The sequence below is a fragment of the Peromyscus californicus genome, unplaced genomic scaffold (assembly GCF_007827085.1).
Source record: "Peromyscus californicus insignis strain IS unplaced genomic scaffold, ASM782708v3 Scaffold_13__1_contigs__length_99412109, whole genome shotgun sequence".
NCBI classification, from domain to species: Eukaryota; Metazoa; Chordata; class Mammalia; order Rodentia; family Cricetidae; genus Peromyscus; species Peromyscus californicus.
The window spans coordinates 59,615,136-59,631,280 of NW_026294424.1; the positions used below are offsets into that span (position 1 = coordinate 59,615,136).

The 16,145-nt window shown below is 40.3% G+C and overlaps 1 protein-coding gene across 4 annotated transcripts in view; it reads right to left on the bottom strand.

The window, feature by feature from the left end:
- Pds5a (PDS5 cohesin associated factor A) overlaps positions 1–16,145 on the bottom strand; it is a 112,863-nt gene that overhangs the window by 71,826 nt on the left and 24,892 nt on the right. For all 4 annotated transcript variants that reach the window (XR_008217476.1, XM_052735019.1, XM_052735020.1 and 1 more), the window contains exons 3-5: positions 5,428–5,631; positions 3,685–3,771; positions 3,139–3,236 (exon numbers count right to left, since the gene is read on the bottom strand). Coding sequence is in view for 3 of the 4 variants with exons in the window: in XM_052735019.1 (XP_052590979.1) it covers positions 3,139–3,236; positions 3,685–3,771; positions 5,428–5,631 (389 nt within the window). In the remaining variant the exon portion in view is untranslated. The remainder of the gene's footprint in view (positions 1–3,138; positions 3,237–3,684; positions 3,772–5,427; positions 5,632–16,145) is intronic.

Here is a 16,145-nt window from a genome sequence, read left to right on the forward strand (position 1 = left end):
CCTGAGTGCTTGGTTCTCAGATCCATATATCCTCAAAGGAAGGAAAGGAAGAGTACAAGGAAGACAGATGAAAGAGACTGAAAAATTTTTCCTGGCCAAGCTTGGCGATGCATGCCTTTAATCCCAGCACTTGGGAGGCATTCATTTATTTACTTATCCAAAAATTCATTTCATTTTTTAATTTATTTTAGGTCTGTTTACATGTATATTTGTGAGTGCATACAACATGTGTGTGGGCACTCATAGAGGTCAGAAGATGATGTCAAATCCCCTTGGAGCTGGAGTTATAGGTGTCAGCATTTAGGCATCTGTACTGGCCTGTCCTTAGGGTCCTGACAAGATATATTCTCAGCTGCAGCCACTAAGAGCACCTCCTGTGCGCATTCACTATAAAAGGCACCTCCGTCTCTTTCTCTTCCTTCTCTCTCATCCCCAGGGACCGGTCTCTGCCTCTTCTCTCCCCTCTTCCTATAAACCTTGTTGTATGATGTGACTCCTTCCCACTGTTTTTAAAACACAATAGGCAGCTGTGAGCCACCTGATGGAAAACAAACTTGAGTCCTCTGATAGAGCTGAAAGCATTCTTAACTACTGAGCCATCTTTTTCCTGTCCAATATTTGTGTTGTTGTTGTTTTATTTTCTGAGACAGGGTTTCTCTGTGTAGCCCCAGCTGACCTGGAACTAGCTCTGTAGACCAGGCTGGCCTCAAACTCAGAGATCTGCCTGCCTCTGCCTTTCAAGTGCTGGGACTAAAAGCACGCATCACCATGCACAGCATTTATTGTATTTTTAAGATAAAATTTCATTCTCTACTCCAGGTCTGGAATTCACTGCTGTAGCCCAGGCTAGCCTCAAACTTGTGACATTCCTTCCACCTCAGCCTCTCTAGTGCTGAGAAGCAGACCGATCTCTGTGAATTCAAGGCCAACCTGGGCTACATAATGAATTCTAGGCCTGCCCGGGATACCTGGTAAGAACCTGTCTCAAAAACAAATTATTTTAAAGATTTCACCAATCCGGGTCAGTAAACTTACAACTTTACTTGCAGTTGGATGCAGTAACAAGAGTGATATGCCCTGTATCTGAAACAACTAAAAACTGAGTAAAATATATAAACAATAGTGTTCTGATATTGGTTATCATGCACACATTGATGAAGGAAAAAACAGCACCTTATAACTTTCACAGTTCTCAGTAAGTTAAGAGGCGGTTAGCCCAGGGAAGACAGCCGTAGTGGACCCTAATGGTTATTCCTGGAGTGCACACAGAATAAGGCTTATAGAATTGAGTAATCAGTGGGCAAAGAATTACTCAGAAATCAAACTCAAAGAATCAAGTGTTTGATGATCATCACATGCAGGTGAAAAAATTCCTTGTTTCTGGAGAATGAGTAACCTTTGGACTTCCTATGAGAGTTTGGAAGATACGCCTGGAGTCTACAAACTCAAGGAGCCCCAAGTACAAAACCCAAACCAAACCAAAGCCTAGAAATACACTCTCTAATATGCAACCTTGCAGAGCCATATAATGAAAGGTTAATTTTTTTGGATACAATGAATTAATAAAATGAATTTCAATTGCTTCTTCCTATATATTTTAATGTGGTAGAGAATTTAAAATTAACATAAGATATTTGCATATAATACTTTAAGACACATCTCACAGACATTGGGTATGAACAAATAATCAAACTACTAGACTGAAATCAGTTTGGACTCACCTGTCTCCTGACCAGTAACTATACTGATTTTTTTTTTTTTTTTTTTGGTTTTTTGAGACAGGGTTTCTCTGTGTAGCTTTGCGCCTTTTCCTGGATCTCGCTCTGTAGACCAGGCTGGCCTCGAACTCCCGCATCCCATAACACAGATTATTTCCATTGCTCCTGATTGTCCACTATAACTACCACTGGAGACAAATATACTTCGGCTGCAGAACCTTTAGAGAAATGAAGTTGGAACTGACAGGAAAACTTCCACCTAACAGCTAGCTTTCATAGTAGCAGAAGGCACTATACAAGTAGTTGGGAGAGAGAAGTCACCTATGTTATTATACAGTGGTGAATGAACCCTGAATGCTACAGAACTGACAAGCCCCACAGGTACAATAGTGAAGTGAAAATCAGGCGGGTAGCCAACCCCTTCTGTTTGAGGCCTGTTCCACAGGAGAGACTGCATGCCCAGTATGCTAAACTCATGGGCCATGGGGATGACTGGTGATGAGAACTACTCCCGTTGTTTTGCTAAATGGATATGTGGTCAAACCATGTCCTAATGTTCATGTTGATAGCCATAGGTCAGTGCTGCTCTAAACCTTGGTCAGAGAAACGTCTAAAGTAGACAATAGTCAATGCAGATTCATAACTGGTCAAAGTGCTGAGAATAAGTGTTGTCTGAGGCCCAGCTGTAAATGAAATACCTATACCATTCACTGCCCTCTCCACCTGAGGAAGAACACAGAGGAGGGATGGAAAGGATCTAAGGGCAGGAGGGAGAGGAGTGCTGTGGACACTATCTTCTGAACACGGCACGGCCCCTGCACCGATGAACTCACTCTCTATGGTTACCAGCACAAGATCATGCCAACAAAAGACTTAAATATTCCAGCAGGAAGTACTAGCAGGACTCGGGATTGGGGGGGGGGGTTTTAAAAAAAAAAGTGGGTATCCTGAGGGTGAATATGATCAATGTATATATGTACACAACTGTCAAATTTTTTTTTTAAACTCCAAGGACTGTTTTATGATCCTCTAATGATATTTAGCCTCAAACACATAAAAAAACACAGAAAAGTCAACCAATTAATCTATACCATAAATTTAAAAGGTGGTGTAACATCAGGCATGCTGGCTCAATCCTAATAATCCAATCATTCAGTAGGCTAAGGCAGAAGACTACTACAAGTTTGAGGCCAACCTGGCTACAGAAGTTCAAGGTATCTCAGAGATACAAAGTAGCTCCTGTCTCATAATTAAAACAATGGTAAGGACAGCTTTCAAACAACAGGACTTGTTTACTCCCCCCTTTGTAATAGTCTTAGGAAAAAAACCCTAGAACTCTGAAGAGTTTAGTTTATATATTAGAGTACATTTATATATAGAACACACACAATAAAAAAAAAAGCTTAAAAAAAAAACTTACTTGATTACTGAGAAGAGAGTCCTAAAAAGCTGAATAAAAATTTCATTGCAATCTTCCAACTCAAAGCAGATGTTATATGATTTAACCCAAGCTAAATTCTTAAATCAATAAATAAAAATAATTGGTTAATCACATATATGCAGAACTGTTATACAAAAGCACACTTGTACAATTTAATTTTTACAAGTAGAATTGTTTAAAGTCTACAAAGACTCAATGTACACAATTATAAATTATAAATCATTCCAATCTGGCAGCATCAACTTTCTCAAGTTGAAAAGTACTGAATAGTTAGGAGTTATTACAAATATACATATACAGTTATAAAATTTCAGAAGTAGTGAAAATTCATTTTTAGATTAGGAATGAAAGTAAAATATCAATTTTTTCCCCCACTGGATATACTTATCTTTTTAAGACAGGAGGAAACATAGAGATATATTTCCAAAGAAATGTAAGAATTTATTAAGTTATACATAAAAGTTATAGTTTTAAGAATTTGCAACTACATGAAATTATATTTATTAAATAAAGTATTACTGTTACCTCTAATAAATAAAAGTATCTATTAAACTGTGGACTCTTTGTATCCTCCAAACCTTTTAACTGTCTGGTAATAAAGAGAAATATGTCCTGTTAAAGAAATAAAAAAATGAAAAATATATTAGCTTAGACACTATTACTTATCATTTTTGCAATACACTAAGTGCTACATATAGAGGTATAGATATATAAAAGTAATTACAAACTACAATAAAGAACGTTTCCCTTTATTTGAATGCTATGGGACAGCCCATTCCATTATTTTAAATGACTGGAAAAGATTAGAACAAACAACATTCTTTGGAAGTAAAGCTAAAGGCTTACTTCTGCCTATTTTAGGACATCTCATCTGAGAACATCCATCTTTTATCTTACTACACTCTCTTCTAATAGTAGAGCTTTTGGTCACTCACTGTCTCTACGTCGCATCATGGAAAACTACTATCTTCATTTTTTAAGGAAGTTTAATGAGTCTTTTCATTACTACTTCTGACATGTAACCAAGTAGTTTTCACCCCATGGTTTTGAATCTGATGTGTGACAAAAAGCTATCTGGAACAAAAGCAAGACATTAAGCTGAGGACTGATGGTGGTGCTTTATTCCTTAGTACATTTCCATTAGACGTTTTCATCCATTCAAAGGAGCATTAGTATGGTACAAAATGACTTGTTTTGCTGTAATCCTTACAGTGGATTCTTATAATCTACATGCATTTTGTTTTTTCCTTACATACATAGTCATGATAGTTTATTCTATAAACCAGGCACTTAAGACATGGGCAAAAATAACCATAAAATAAAACAATGTTATAAAAGTTACAAAGTTATAAAAGGGGTCATTACTAAAAAATAGATGACTTAAACATAAACACTAGGACATTATTCCAGTTCTCAGCTAACAAAGGCAGCCACTGAGTGACTCACAGGCAGACGGCATATGTGTCAAGAGGAATAAAGCGTGACCGCGAACTTCATTGTGGTTCTATCAAACCGACACCTTTGTGATCTGTTATCAGTGGTATTTCCCATCTAATACCTGGGTTGATCACAAGTGATTGAAAGTATGGGAAGAGAAACCACAGGGATGAGAAGGCGATGCTGACTGTACTTAAAAGGTGTGATGGTTTGACAGATAAAAGCATCTGCTGCTCTTCTAGAGAACCTGAGTTTGGTTCCCAGCACCTACATCTGGTGACTCAAACCACCTGCAACGCGTTTCAGAAAATCCAACACCCTCCTCTTATCTCTGCCGACATCTCCATGAACTCAGTACACATAAACTCATGCAGGCACATACACATAAATAATAAAAAGACAGTTTTCTAAAGTTTACAAATTCCCCAAGAATTTAAATAATATAAAATCATGTTCAATAGTTCACTTTTAATAATTATTTTCAATTGTTTAGAAAAAAAGTAGAACCATCAAAACAAGTAGTTCTGAATATCCAGTATTTAATAACCTGTAAGGGGAAAAGTTATTTCAATGTGTAAATTCTAGTATATTACTATTTCACAAATTATCATTAAGCTACTACTTATGCTTCCCACCTATCCAACTGGGTTTTCTGGGGGACTAACAAGAAGGTTAAATATGAAGAGACCAGGACAAGCTCCGGTCTTTACCTTTCAAGGCCTCATTCTGTACTAGTCATGTCTGTAGGTGATAATTATATGAAACCTATGGTCAAAAACCATGCTCATGTGACAAAAATAAATGTAACTTTTTGGTAAACACCGTATTTACCTTAAGTTTATCATGGGAAGTATATGGAGCTTCTGGGGCATAGATTCGAAATATATCAGCCAAACAACATGCTACGAGAAGGCGCACATCTTTATTAGGGTTCCTGAGAAAGAATTCAGATGCGAGATGCAAGGCTAGGGGGAGATACTGTTGCTTTTCATCTTCTGAATCCTGATCCATATCCATAAAAGTTTTCACTACCATCTGTAAGAAAAATAAATAAATAAAAATAAAATAATCAACCCACAATGCTTAGTAATCAGTAAGAGGTGCCCCTCCTCCCCTCCTTCTTTAAGTCTGGGAAAAGGGAACTGGGGACGTGTATGTCAGTGGTAGAGCACAAAGTCTTGGGTTCATTCCCAACCACCACAGAAGCATAAACACCCACACCCACACACTGAAAAAAGGATCATAATCATGAAAAGTATAGTCACAAAGAAACTAATAAAAAACAAGAATCATATTGTAGATTACTCAGACATTTTATCTGTTTTACACCATATTTTCTTATAAAAACTTGAAAACATCCACTAGTGATCGTATTGAACTATTTATTTAGATGACATCTTGCTAAGTTGTCAGAGCAGAACCAAACTCCTGGCCTCAAGTGATTCTCCCAACTTCTTTCTTGGATCCTCAAGCAGTTGAGACTACACATATACGTCAACATGCTTGATTTCATTACTCAAATGTAACTTAATTAAAAAGGTTTTGACCCCCATATATACAACTGATGAAATATTTAGCATCTTTCCATCATTTTCATTTTTATAATCAAAGTTGAATTTTACAGGCTCCTTCGCTTGAAATTTTATTGGCCTTTGTATAATACAAAACCATATTTAAATGTTTCATATAGTATTTCTGATGGAAAGTTTTAATTATAAATAACTTATGCTGAGTTTGAGGCCAACTTGAGCTACAGAGATAACTCAAAGTCAGTTTGAATTGCATAGCAAGACTCAATCTTGTTTCTACTTTTAAAAATACACATGAAAGGTGTGTATTTTCATCTATTGCTATCTAAAAATATACCCTCCCTCCCATGAAGCACCTAGAAACGATAACTATGTATTTATCATGCAGTTAGTATTGGGAACATGGCTTAAGCCAAGTGGTTCACAGCTTGGAATTTCTCAAGGGGTTGCACTATGACAAGAATGCCATCTGAAGCCTTGAATGAGTCTGCATGATCTTTCAGTAATAGCTCATATCCACATGGCTCTAACTGCACAAAAGAAGTGAGGTTCTCTCCATGGCCTCTCTAGGTAGCTGCAAATTAGGCAAGTGTTGTGATGACTTCTGCAATATCCTCATAGTTACTGAGGTCAGACCTACTCTTGTGTTAGAAAACACTACACACAGAATATAACGAAACAAATACCATTTGAGGCAACCTTGAAGACTAACTACCATACTGAACTAGTTAGATTTTATGTCAACTTGACACAAACTAGATTCATCTAGGAAGAATATTAAATTTTTAAAATTTATTATTTATTTACTTTTTGCATGTATTAGTGTTTCGCCTGTACATGTATCTGTACATATGTGTCCCTGGTGCCCTCAATGGCCAGAAGACGACATTGGATTCTCTAGAAGAGAAGTTATAGGCGGTTATGAGCTGTCATGTGGGTGCTGGGAACTGAACCTAGGTCTTCTTCAAGAATAGGCAGAGTTCTTAACCACTTACCCATCTCTCTAACCCAGGGATGAAAATCTTAACCAGAAAATGCCTCCAAAGGATTGGCCTGTAAGCAAGTCTATAGGGCACTTTCCTGATTGATGTGGAAGCACCCAGCTCACTGAGGGAGGTGCCATCCCCAGGCAGGTAGTCCTGGGTAATATAATAAAGTAGACTGAGAAAGCCAGGAAACAGCATTACTCCATGATCTCCGCTTCTGCCTTAAGTTCCTGCCCTTCCAACTTTTTGATGATGGACTACAGTATGGAACTGTAAACTTCCTTCTCAAATTGCTTCTGGCCATGGTGTTTTATCACAGCAACAGAAACGCTAAGACACAAATAACCCCTCTTCATCTTTCAATCTAAAGTAGTTCTTTCCCACCCTGAGTTTGGGAACCGCCGCGATGTACTGACTAGAGGGACTTTAGCTAGCTTGGTGGAGCTGTAAGCACTAGCCTATCGAGGCAGCAATGTCCCCTATGCCAACCCAACTCCCAGGTTAGAAAGCTGCTGTCTAAACTGAAAAAGCTACATGTAGTACCCTGGGAAATGAGCCCTCACAAGACCATGTGCAGGACAACAGGTTGACCTAGATGCCCATCCATCTAAAGCTGAGCTGTAAGAAGCACCCTCATATTCCTCCTGTGGTTCTGTGGTTTATGTATCTGTACCACAGTTTTGATTACTGTAGCTGGTTTTCGTTTTCCTTTTTTTTGCCGTGTGTGTGGGTGTGTTATACATGGAACAGGATAGCTCAGCAAATTTTGAGACAGCTGGAGAAACAGCCCAGAACTACAGTACTGGGATTAAAGGTCTGTACCACCACATCAGGCATAGATTCAATAGAAAGCTAATACTTTCTTCCTTTCTAAAGGTTTTTGTTTATTGTATTAAGAAATCTGTGACCAATCAAGTTGCAAAGTTTTCTTACAAGTTTCCTAATTAAGTTCTATAGTTTTAGGCTCTACATTTGTCTTGGGGTTAACATCTATATGTACTGAAAGTATTTTGTCAAGCACCATGGTAACATTGCTAAACACACACACCACCACCACCACCACCACCACCACCACCACCACCACCACCACCACCACCACCACCACCACCACCATCACCACCTTATTCATCTATAAACCCATTCTTTCCCCCTTTAGTTGTTCTGACTTTTTGCTGTTGTTTAAAAAGACTGATGGTAATGTGATATGGCAGGACTATTTTTCTAAACTATTGTAGTCCTGTGATGTATGTGTCTGCACCATAGTTTTGATTACTGTAACTTTGTTATTTTCTCCATGTGTGGGTGTACTATGCATGTGTATGCATGTTTGGTAATTTGGGGGGGGGGGTCATGTGTGAGTGCACATGTATAGGGAGGGGTACATGCATATACATGTGTTGAACAAAGAAAGGTTAACATTGAGAATCATTCTCCATTGCTCTTCTACCTTATTCATTGGGGCAGGGTCTCAATCAAACCTAGAGCTTGCTGATATGGCTAGTCTTGCTGGCCAGCTTGCTCTGGTGATCCCAAGGTTTGACATCTGAAGTTGGAAAGACAGGCTGGCATTCACATGAGGTCTGGGGATCCAAACTCCCAGTCTTCACCATTGCCCAGCAAGTGCTTTAACCACTGAACCCGCCCCCAGGTTTGATTACTGGGGTTTTTACAGTGCACTTTGAAAGCAGGTAGTATGTGAGTTGTCTATTCAGTACGAACATGGGACCAGCAGTGGTAGACTACGCCTTTAATCCCAGTACTTCTCAGAGGCAGGTAGATCTGAGTTCTAGGCTGGTGGTCTACAGAGCAAGTTCCAGGACAGTCAGGACTACACAGAGAAACCCTGTATCAAAACACCAAAAAAAAGGGAAAAAAGAAACAAACAAACAAAGAGCTGGGGGTGGTGGCCCACACCTTTAATCCCAGCACATAGGCAATGGCACATGGATTTCTGTGAATACAAGGCCTGCCTGGCCTACACAGCGAGTGAAAGCCAGGGCTATGTAGAGAGACCTGTCTGGAGCCCCCACTCCCAAAGGAAACATCCAAAGGTAAAATGGTATTACTGTGGATAACTTCAGTAAGAGGAAGACACAGGGGCTAGAGATGGCTCAGTGTTAAGAGCACTTAGTGTTCTTGCAGAGGGCCTGAGTTTGGCTTCTAGCACCCACACTGCTCAGCTTATGGCCTCTGCAGGCACCAAACACATATATGGTATACTCAGATACATGCAAGCAGTAAAACATACATACACATAAAACTTAAAAAATGATGAAATACAGTTAATATTTAAGCTCAAACAAGAAGTGGAGGAAGGGAGGGAGGAAAAAGAAAAGAAAAAAGGAGGTATAACATCATGCTAGGGACATATAGCTCAGCCTAGCATGCATAGCTCTAGGTTCAATCTCAAGCACACATAAACCAAACATGATTGTTGCAAGATATCTGATTATATTCTGTATAGATATGTCACTGTGATTGGTTTAATAAAAAGCTAAATGGCGCCGGGCGGTGGTGGCGCACGCCTTTAATCCCAGCACTCGGGAGGCAGAGCCAGGCGGATCTCTGTGAGTTCGAGGCCAGCCTGGGCTACCAAGTGAGTTCCAGGAAAGGCGCAAAGCTACACAGAGAAACCCTGTCTCAAAAAACCAAAAAAAAAAAAAAAAAGCTAAATGGCAAACAGCTAGACAGGAGATATAGCAGGGACTTGGCCAGAGAAAACTCTAGGAAGAAGGCAGAGTCACCAGCCAGATGCAGAGCAAACAGGATGGGCAATATGAAGATGAGGTAATAAAGCCATGAAGTAGAAAGTAAATTAATAAAAATGACTTAATTTAAGTTTATAAGAGTCGGTTAGAAACAAGCCTAAGACTGGGCGGGTGGTGGCACATGCCTTTAATCCCAGCACCTAGACAGCAGAGGCAGGTGGATCTCTGTGAGTTCAAGGCCAGCCTGGTCTACAAAGCGAGTTCCACAACTAGGACTGTTACACAGAGAAACCCTGTCTTGGGGGGGGGGGGGGGAGAAGACGACGAAAGAAACAAGCCTAAACTATTAGCCAAGCGTTCATAAATTAAAAATAAGTCTTTGTGAGCTGGCAGCCCAAAGGAAAGTCTGACTACATATGGCACCCAACATGGGGCACATATTTCCATATAGGACCCGAGAAAGCTTTAAAAAAAAAAAGGTTCCAAACACACAAAAAAAACGGAGCCAAACATGGCTTCCTAGTTCCACAGTCTCTCATGCAGGCTTCAGTACAAAGACACCTCTCCCAGCCACTGCCTGCAGGCTTGAGCTGCCAGCACTCCATGAGCTAAACTGCGCAGTGGTTTAAGGTTCTGCTCAGACAAAAAAGATTACAGATTCACAGTAAAGCAGGTTCAGACAGAAAAAAACAAAAAACAAAAACCACCTCTAAACAAGTTATAGTGTGTTGAACAATGTTCATAGGCTTAAAAAAAGAAAAAGAGCTGGGCAGTGGTGGCACACGCCTTTAATCCCAGCACTTGGCAGGCAGAGGCAGGCTGATCTCTGTGAGTTCAAGGCCAGCCTGGTCTACAGACACCAAAACTGCACAGAGAAACCCTGTCTCAAAAACAAAAAAAAAAAAAAAAAAGAAAGAAAGAAAAGATAAAGTCTTTAAATAAAAAATAAAGAGAATAAGCCACATAAAGATGGAAAATACACACAGAGTCTCGATCCTGTAAGGTGCTGTACTGACTGAATTTTTTGACTGCTGATGAGCAAACGACAGCTGCTGTGAAACACTGGATTATGGAAACTGCCGAATTAAACCAACCTATATTATTTTAAAAATGGCTTAACTCCAAAATGGAAGTCAAAAATTATGCTGCATTGGAGAAGTTATGCTTTTGTTTCCACAGAAAACAAAAGGCTGTGAAATCATTCAAGGTTGATAGAGGTCAGATTTGGTTGGGGGAGACCCCCTGAAAATCCTGGTTACAGACATAAAGAAACAAACCTAGAAAAACTACAAGGCAGGTGATGTATATTTACCTGTTCAAACATAAAACAAAAAAAAAAATCATCTTTGGCTGGCTTGTGAACGCACAGTCAATACTTGTGTTAATGCAGATATATATGCTACCTTTAAAAGTTTATGTGTTTTCAGAGCAAGGGGATCAAGTGCCAATGAAAATGTGTGGCCCAGGTGATGCTGCCTCTCTAAGTGTCTCTGCTGGAGTTTCCTCAGAGTTCTGTATGCAGAACAGCTTCAAGGCTACTGGCTGAGATGGTCCAGTCTCAGAGACTACTCCAGCCAGAATTTCAGATAAGCCTCGCATTATCCCATCACACCAAGACTGGACAACAGCTAGCCACCCCCAGGACCTGACCATTATCTTAAATTTTTTCAGGGTCCCCTAAAGATACCAGAGCCCCCAGACAACAGGAAGCAGTCTAGACAATACAATGCTCATATTCCCAAGAGGTGGGGTGGATGGTTTTTGGTCATTCAGTGAGTTTTGGATGTTTATCATTGTTTAGCAGGGTTGGTTACAAGTTGTTGTTGTTGGGGGCTGGAGAGATGGCTCAGAGGTTAAGAGCACTGACTGCTCTTCCAGAGGTCTTGAGTTCAATTCCCATCAACCACATGGTGGCTCACAACCATCTGTAATGAGATCTGGCATGCAGGCAGAACACTGTATACATAATAAATAAATAAATCTTTAAAAAAAAAAAAAAAAACAGGGACTTATCCAGTCTGCCCTGTACACCCTGTCTCAAGCCATTGCTCTGCCTTAGATTCCTAAGTTTGTGGAACTACATAGGCATCTTACTATACCCAGGCCACTTTTAAATACTTAACTGAAACTATTATCACATAAAAACTCATGAACAAGCTGGGTGGTGATGGTGCACACCTTTAATCCCAGCACGAGGCAGGCAGATCTCTGAGTTTGAAGCCAGTCTGGTCTACAAAGAGAGTTCCAGGACAGTCAGGGTTATTACACAGAAAAACCCTATCTTAAAAAACAAAAACCTCATGAACAAATTTTTATTAACAGCAGATTAAAACTATCTAAAAATCAGGGCTGGAAAAAACGGTTCAGTAATTAAGACACTGCTACTCTTCTTAGAGGACCTGGGTTCAATTCCCAGCACCCACGTGGCAGCTCAAAACTATCTGTAACTCCAGTTCTAGGGAGTTTGTCTGCTGTTTGATGGTTTTGCTCTTCTGGGGGGCTTGCCACCCAGCTCCCAAATAAATCACTCATAGACGTTTATTCTTAATTTTAAATGTCTGGCCTTAGCTTGGCTTGTTTCTTGCCAGCTGTTCTTAACCTAAATTAAGCTGTCGACCTTTTGCCTCTGGGTTTTTCCTGTTCTCCTACTTCTGTAAATCTTACTCTTACTCCATAATGGGCTGTGTAGTTGGGTGGCTGGCCCCTGATGCCCTCCTCCTTCCTCTCTCGTTCCTTGATCTTTCTCTCAGATTTCTCCTCCTATTTATTCTCTCTGCCTGCCAGCCCTGCCTATCCTTCCTCTTGCTTCGCTATTGTCCGTTCAGTTCTTTATTAGACCATCAGGTGTTTTAGACAGGCACAGTAACACAGCTTCACAGAGTGAAACAAATGCAACATAAACAAAAGTAGTAATACACCTTAAAATAATATTGCCCAACAGGGATCCAATGTCCTCTATAGGCATCCACAGGCTTTGCACACATGTGGTACAAAGACATACTTGCTGGCAAAACATTCTACATATAATTTTAAAAAAGAATAAAAATTTTTAAATCTCAAAATTGGAAATATCTGTTCATCAAAAAAGTAAATGAAAGCTGGGCATGGTGGTATATGCCTTTAATTCCAGTACTCCAGATGCAGAGGTATTTCTGTGAGTTCAAGGACACCTATTCTACATAGAGCTCTAGGCCAAGGCTCCATAGAATGATTTTATTACAAAAACAAACAAAAATGTTATACTCTCGTATGGTATACTCATATAAAAGAATGCTATCTGGCAATTAAAAGAATATGATAGAGGCAATTACATGTATTAATCTTTAAAATATGATGAGCCTGACACAGAGAACAGAAAAGACTAAAGGAGAAAGAGGTAAAATTTCTGGTGATGACAGGTATTCACCATCATGATGGTAGTAGTGACACCAAGAACAAATACACACACACACACACACACACACACACACACACACACACACACACACGTTTAAATGTATGTATATGGCCGGGCGGTGGTGGCGCACACCTTTAATCCCAGCACTAGGGAGGCAGAGGCAGGCGGACCTTTGTAAGTTCGAGGCCAGCCTGGCCCACAAAGCGAGATCCAGGAAAGGCGCAAAGCTACACAGAGAAACCCTGTCTCAAAAAACCAAAAAACAAATTTTAAAAAAAAAAATTAAAAATAAATAAATAAACGTATGTATATGTCAAAGCTTATCACATATATCACAACAGCAATTCTCTGACACCAAGCAAGTGAATATGAGTGAATATCACTCAATTATAATAACTTTTTGAAGTTAGTGGAAATCTCACAAATTAAACGGTAAACTTCTGAGGCTGGAGAAATGGCTCAGCAGTTAAGAGCACTTGACTGTGTTCTTCAATGGATCCTAAGTTCAATTCCCAGCGACCACGTGGTGGCTCACAACCATCTGTAATGGGATCAGATTCCCTCTTTGACGTGCATGAAGACAGAGTGCTGTGGGATGGTCTGTATGTCAAATTGCTCTGATTGGTTAATAAAACACTGATTGGCCAGTGGCCAGGCAGGAAGTAGGCAGGACAAGGAGAGAGGAGAATCCTGGGAAGCAGAAGGCTGAGGCAGAGAGACACTGCCAGCCGCCATGACGACAAACAACATGTGAAGATGCCGGTAAGCCACGAGCCACGTGGCAAGGTATAGATTAATAGAAATGGATTAATTTAAGCTGTAAGAACAGTTAGCAAGAAGCCTGCCACGGCCATACAGTCTGTAACCAATATAAGTCTCTGTGTTTACTTGGTTGGGTCTGAGAGGCTGTGGGACTGGCTGGTGAAAGAGATTTGTCCTGACTGTGGGCCAGGCAGGAAAACTCTAGCTACAAGAGAGAATTCATATACATAAAATACATGAATAGATATACTGTTACAAGGTACATTTCAGGCGGGTGGTGGTGGCACATGCTTTTAATCTCAGCACTTGGGAGGCAGAGGCTGTCGGATCTCTGTGAGTTCAAGGCCAGCCTGGTCTACAGAGTGAGATCCAGGACAGGCTCCAAAGCTACACAGAGACCCTGTCTTTAAAAAACAAAAAAAGAAAAAAAAAAAAAAAAAGGTAAATTTCACCAGACTCCCCTCTGCCACACTTCAGACACCAGCCACAAGTCTTGTGGGAACACAGTACTTCTGACAAACCCAACTACAAATGTAGGGTTTCCTACACTCCTTCAGGTTCAAAAATTTGCTAGACAAATAAATAGGAATCATTACAGTTTTATCTTAAAGGATTTAACTCAGAAATAGTCAAGCTGAAGGGACATGAAGGCAAGGTCTTGGTATAAAGATTTAAATAAAAAGGCAGAACTCCCGTGTTCCTGGGGAACCTAGACACTCTTCTCTAGTACAGCAGTGTGCTCAGCAACAGGAAGTTCCTTTAACCTTCATGTCTAGCTTTATGTATAAGGGTCCCTCTGAACAGGTGAGATTCTTATATCATCTCTAGCCTCCCTGGTCCTCCTGGCATATCAGGAAGTTAAAAGTTCCAGCCCTTGTACCATGTGCTCGGCCTTTCCCCATACTGTCAAAAGCTGCCCTCACTGGGAAATACTATAGTTTGTTTTAATCTCCCAGAAACAAGGACAAAGACCAAACAGTATCAAAATGTTCCATTCACTGTATGTATTTCAGTTATACCTTAATAAGCCTAGTCTTAGAAGCCAGGAGGAGTGGTGGTACATATTGGTAGTCCGCATACTTGGGAAGCTAAGGCAGAAGAGAATCATGAGTTCAAGACCAGCATGAACTCAGGCAAAATGTAAACTACAAGAACTTTGTCAATCCACTCAGGGAGATTTTGTAATTCCAAAGAAAATTAGGACTTTCTGCTGACTGGAATATAACTCAGAGAACCCACTTTGGTGTTTTTAATTAAATATATCTGCATGTCCTGTGACCTAACAATTCCACCTAGGAGTGAACCCTAAAGCAGCTTCAATATTTCTAATAGAATATTCACACAAAGATGATCACAGAAACACTGGAAAAGAAAAAGAAAAGATAAAGATGTAAAAAGAAAAAATGGAATTACTGTATGTCAATAAAAACAGTATTAAAAGGGCAGCAAGAGCAGAGCAGTGGTGGTGCACACCTTTAACCCGACACTGGGGAGGCAGAGGCAGGCGGGTCTATGAGTTTGAGGCCAGCCTGGTCTCAGAACAAGTTCCGTTAGTTGATCTGTGATCTGCGAGGAGAATTCCCAGCCAGACAGCAAGGCTGTTATAAACGAACAAAGCCCTTAGTGCTGGGGGATGGTCTGTACGGCAAATGTGTTGCTGATTGGTCAATAAATAAAACACTGATTGGCCATTGACTAGGCAGGAAGTATAGGTGGGACAAGGAGGAGAATAAAGCTGGGAAATGGAAGGCTGAGTCAGAGAGACACTGCCAGCCGCCATGATGAGAAACAGCATGTGAAGATGCCGGTAAGCCACGAGCCATGTGGCAAGGTATAGATTAATGGAAATGGATTAATTTAAACTATAAGAACAGTTAGCAAGAAGCCTGCCACGGCCATACAGTTTGTAACCAATATAAGTCTCTGTGTTTACTTGGTTGGGTCTGAGTGGCTGTGGGACTGGCAGGTGAGAGAGATTTGTCCTGACTGTGGGCCAGGCAGGAAAACTCTAGCTACACCTTTGGTAAACTAAGGCAGACTACAATGAGGGTTTTGAACATCTCCTTGCAAGTGCTTCTACGGGTATTCGTTTGCTTCCCCCGTGCTGTGATGAACATTCACCAAACCAATTTGGGGGAGATGGGGTTCGATTTTTATTTGGCTTACA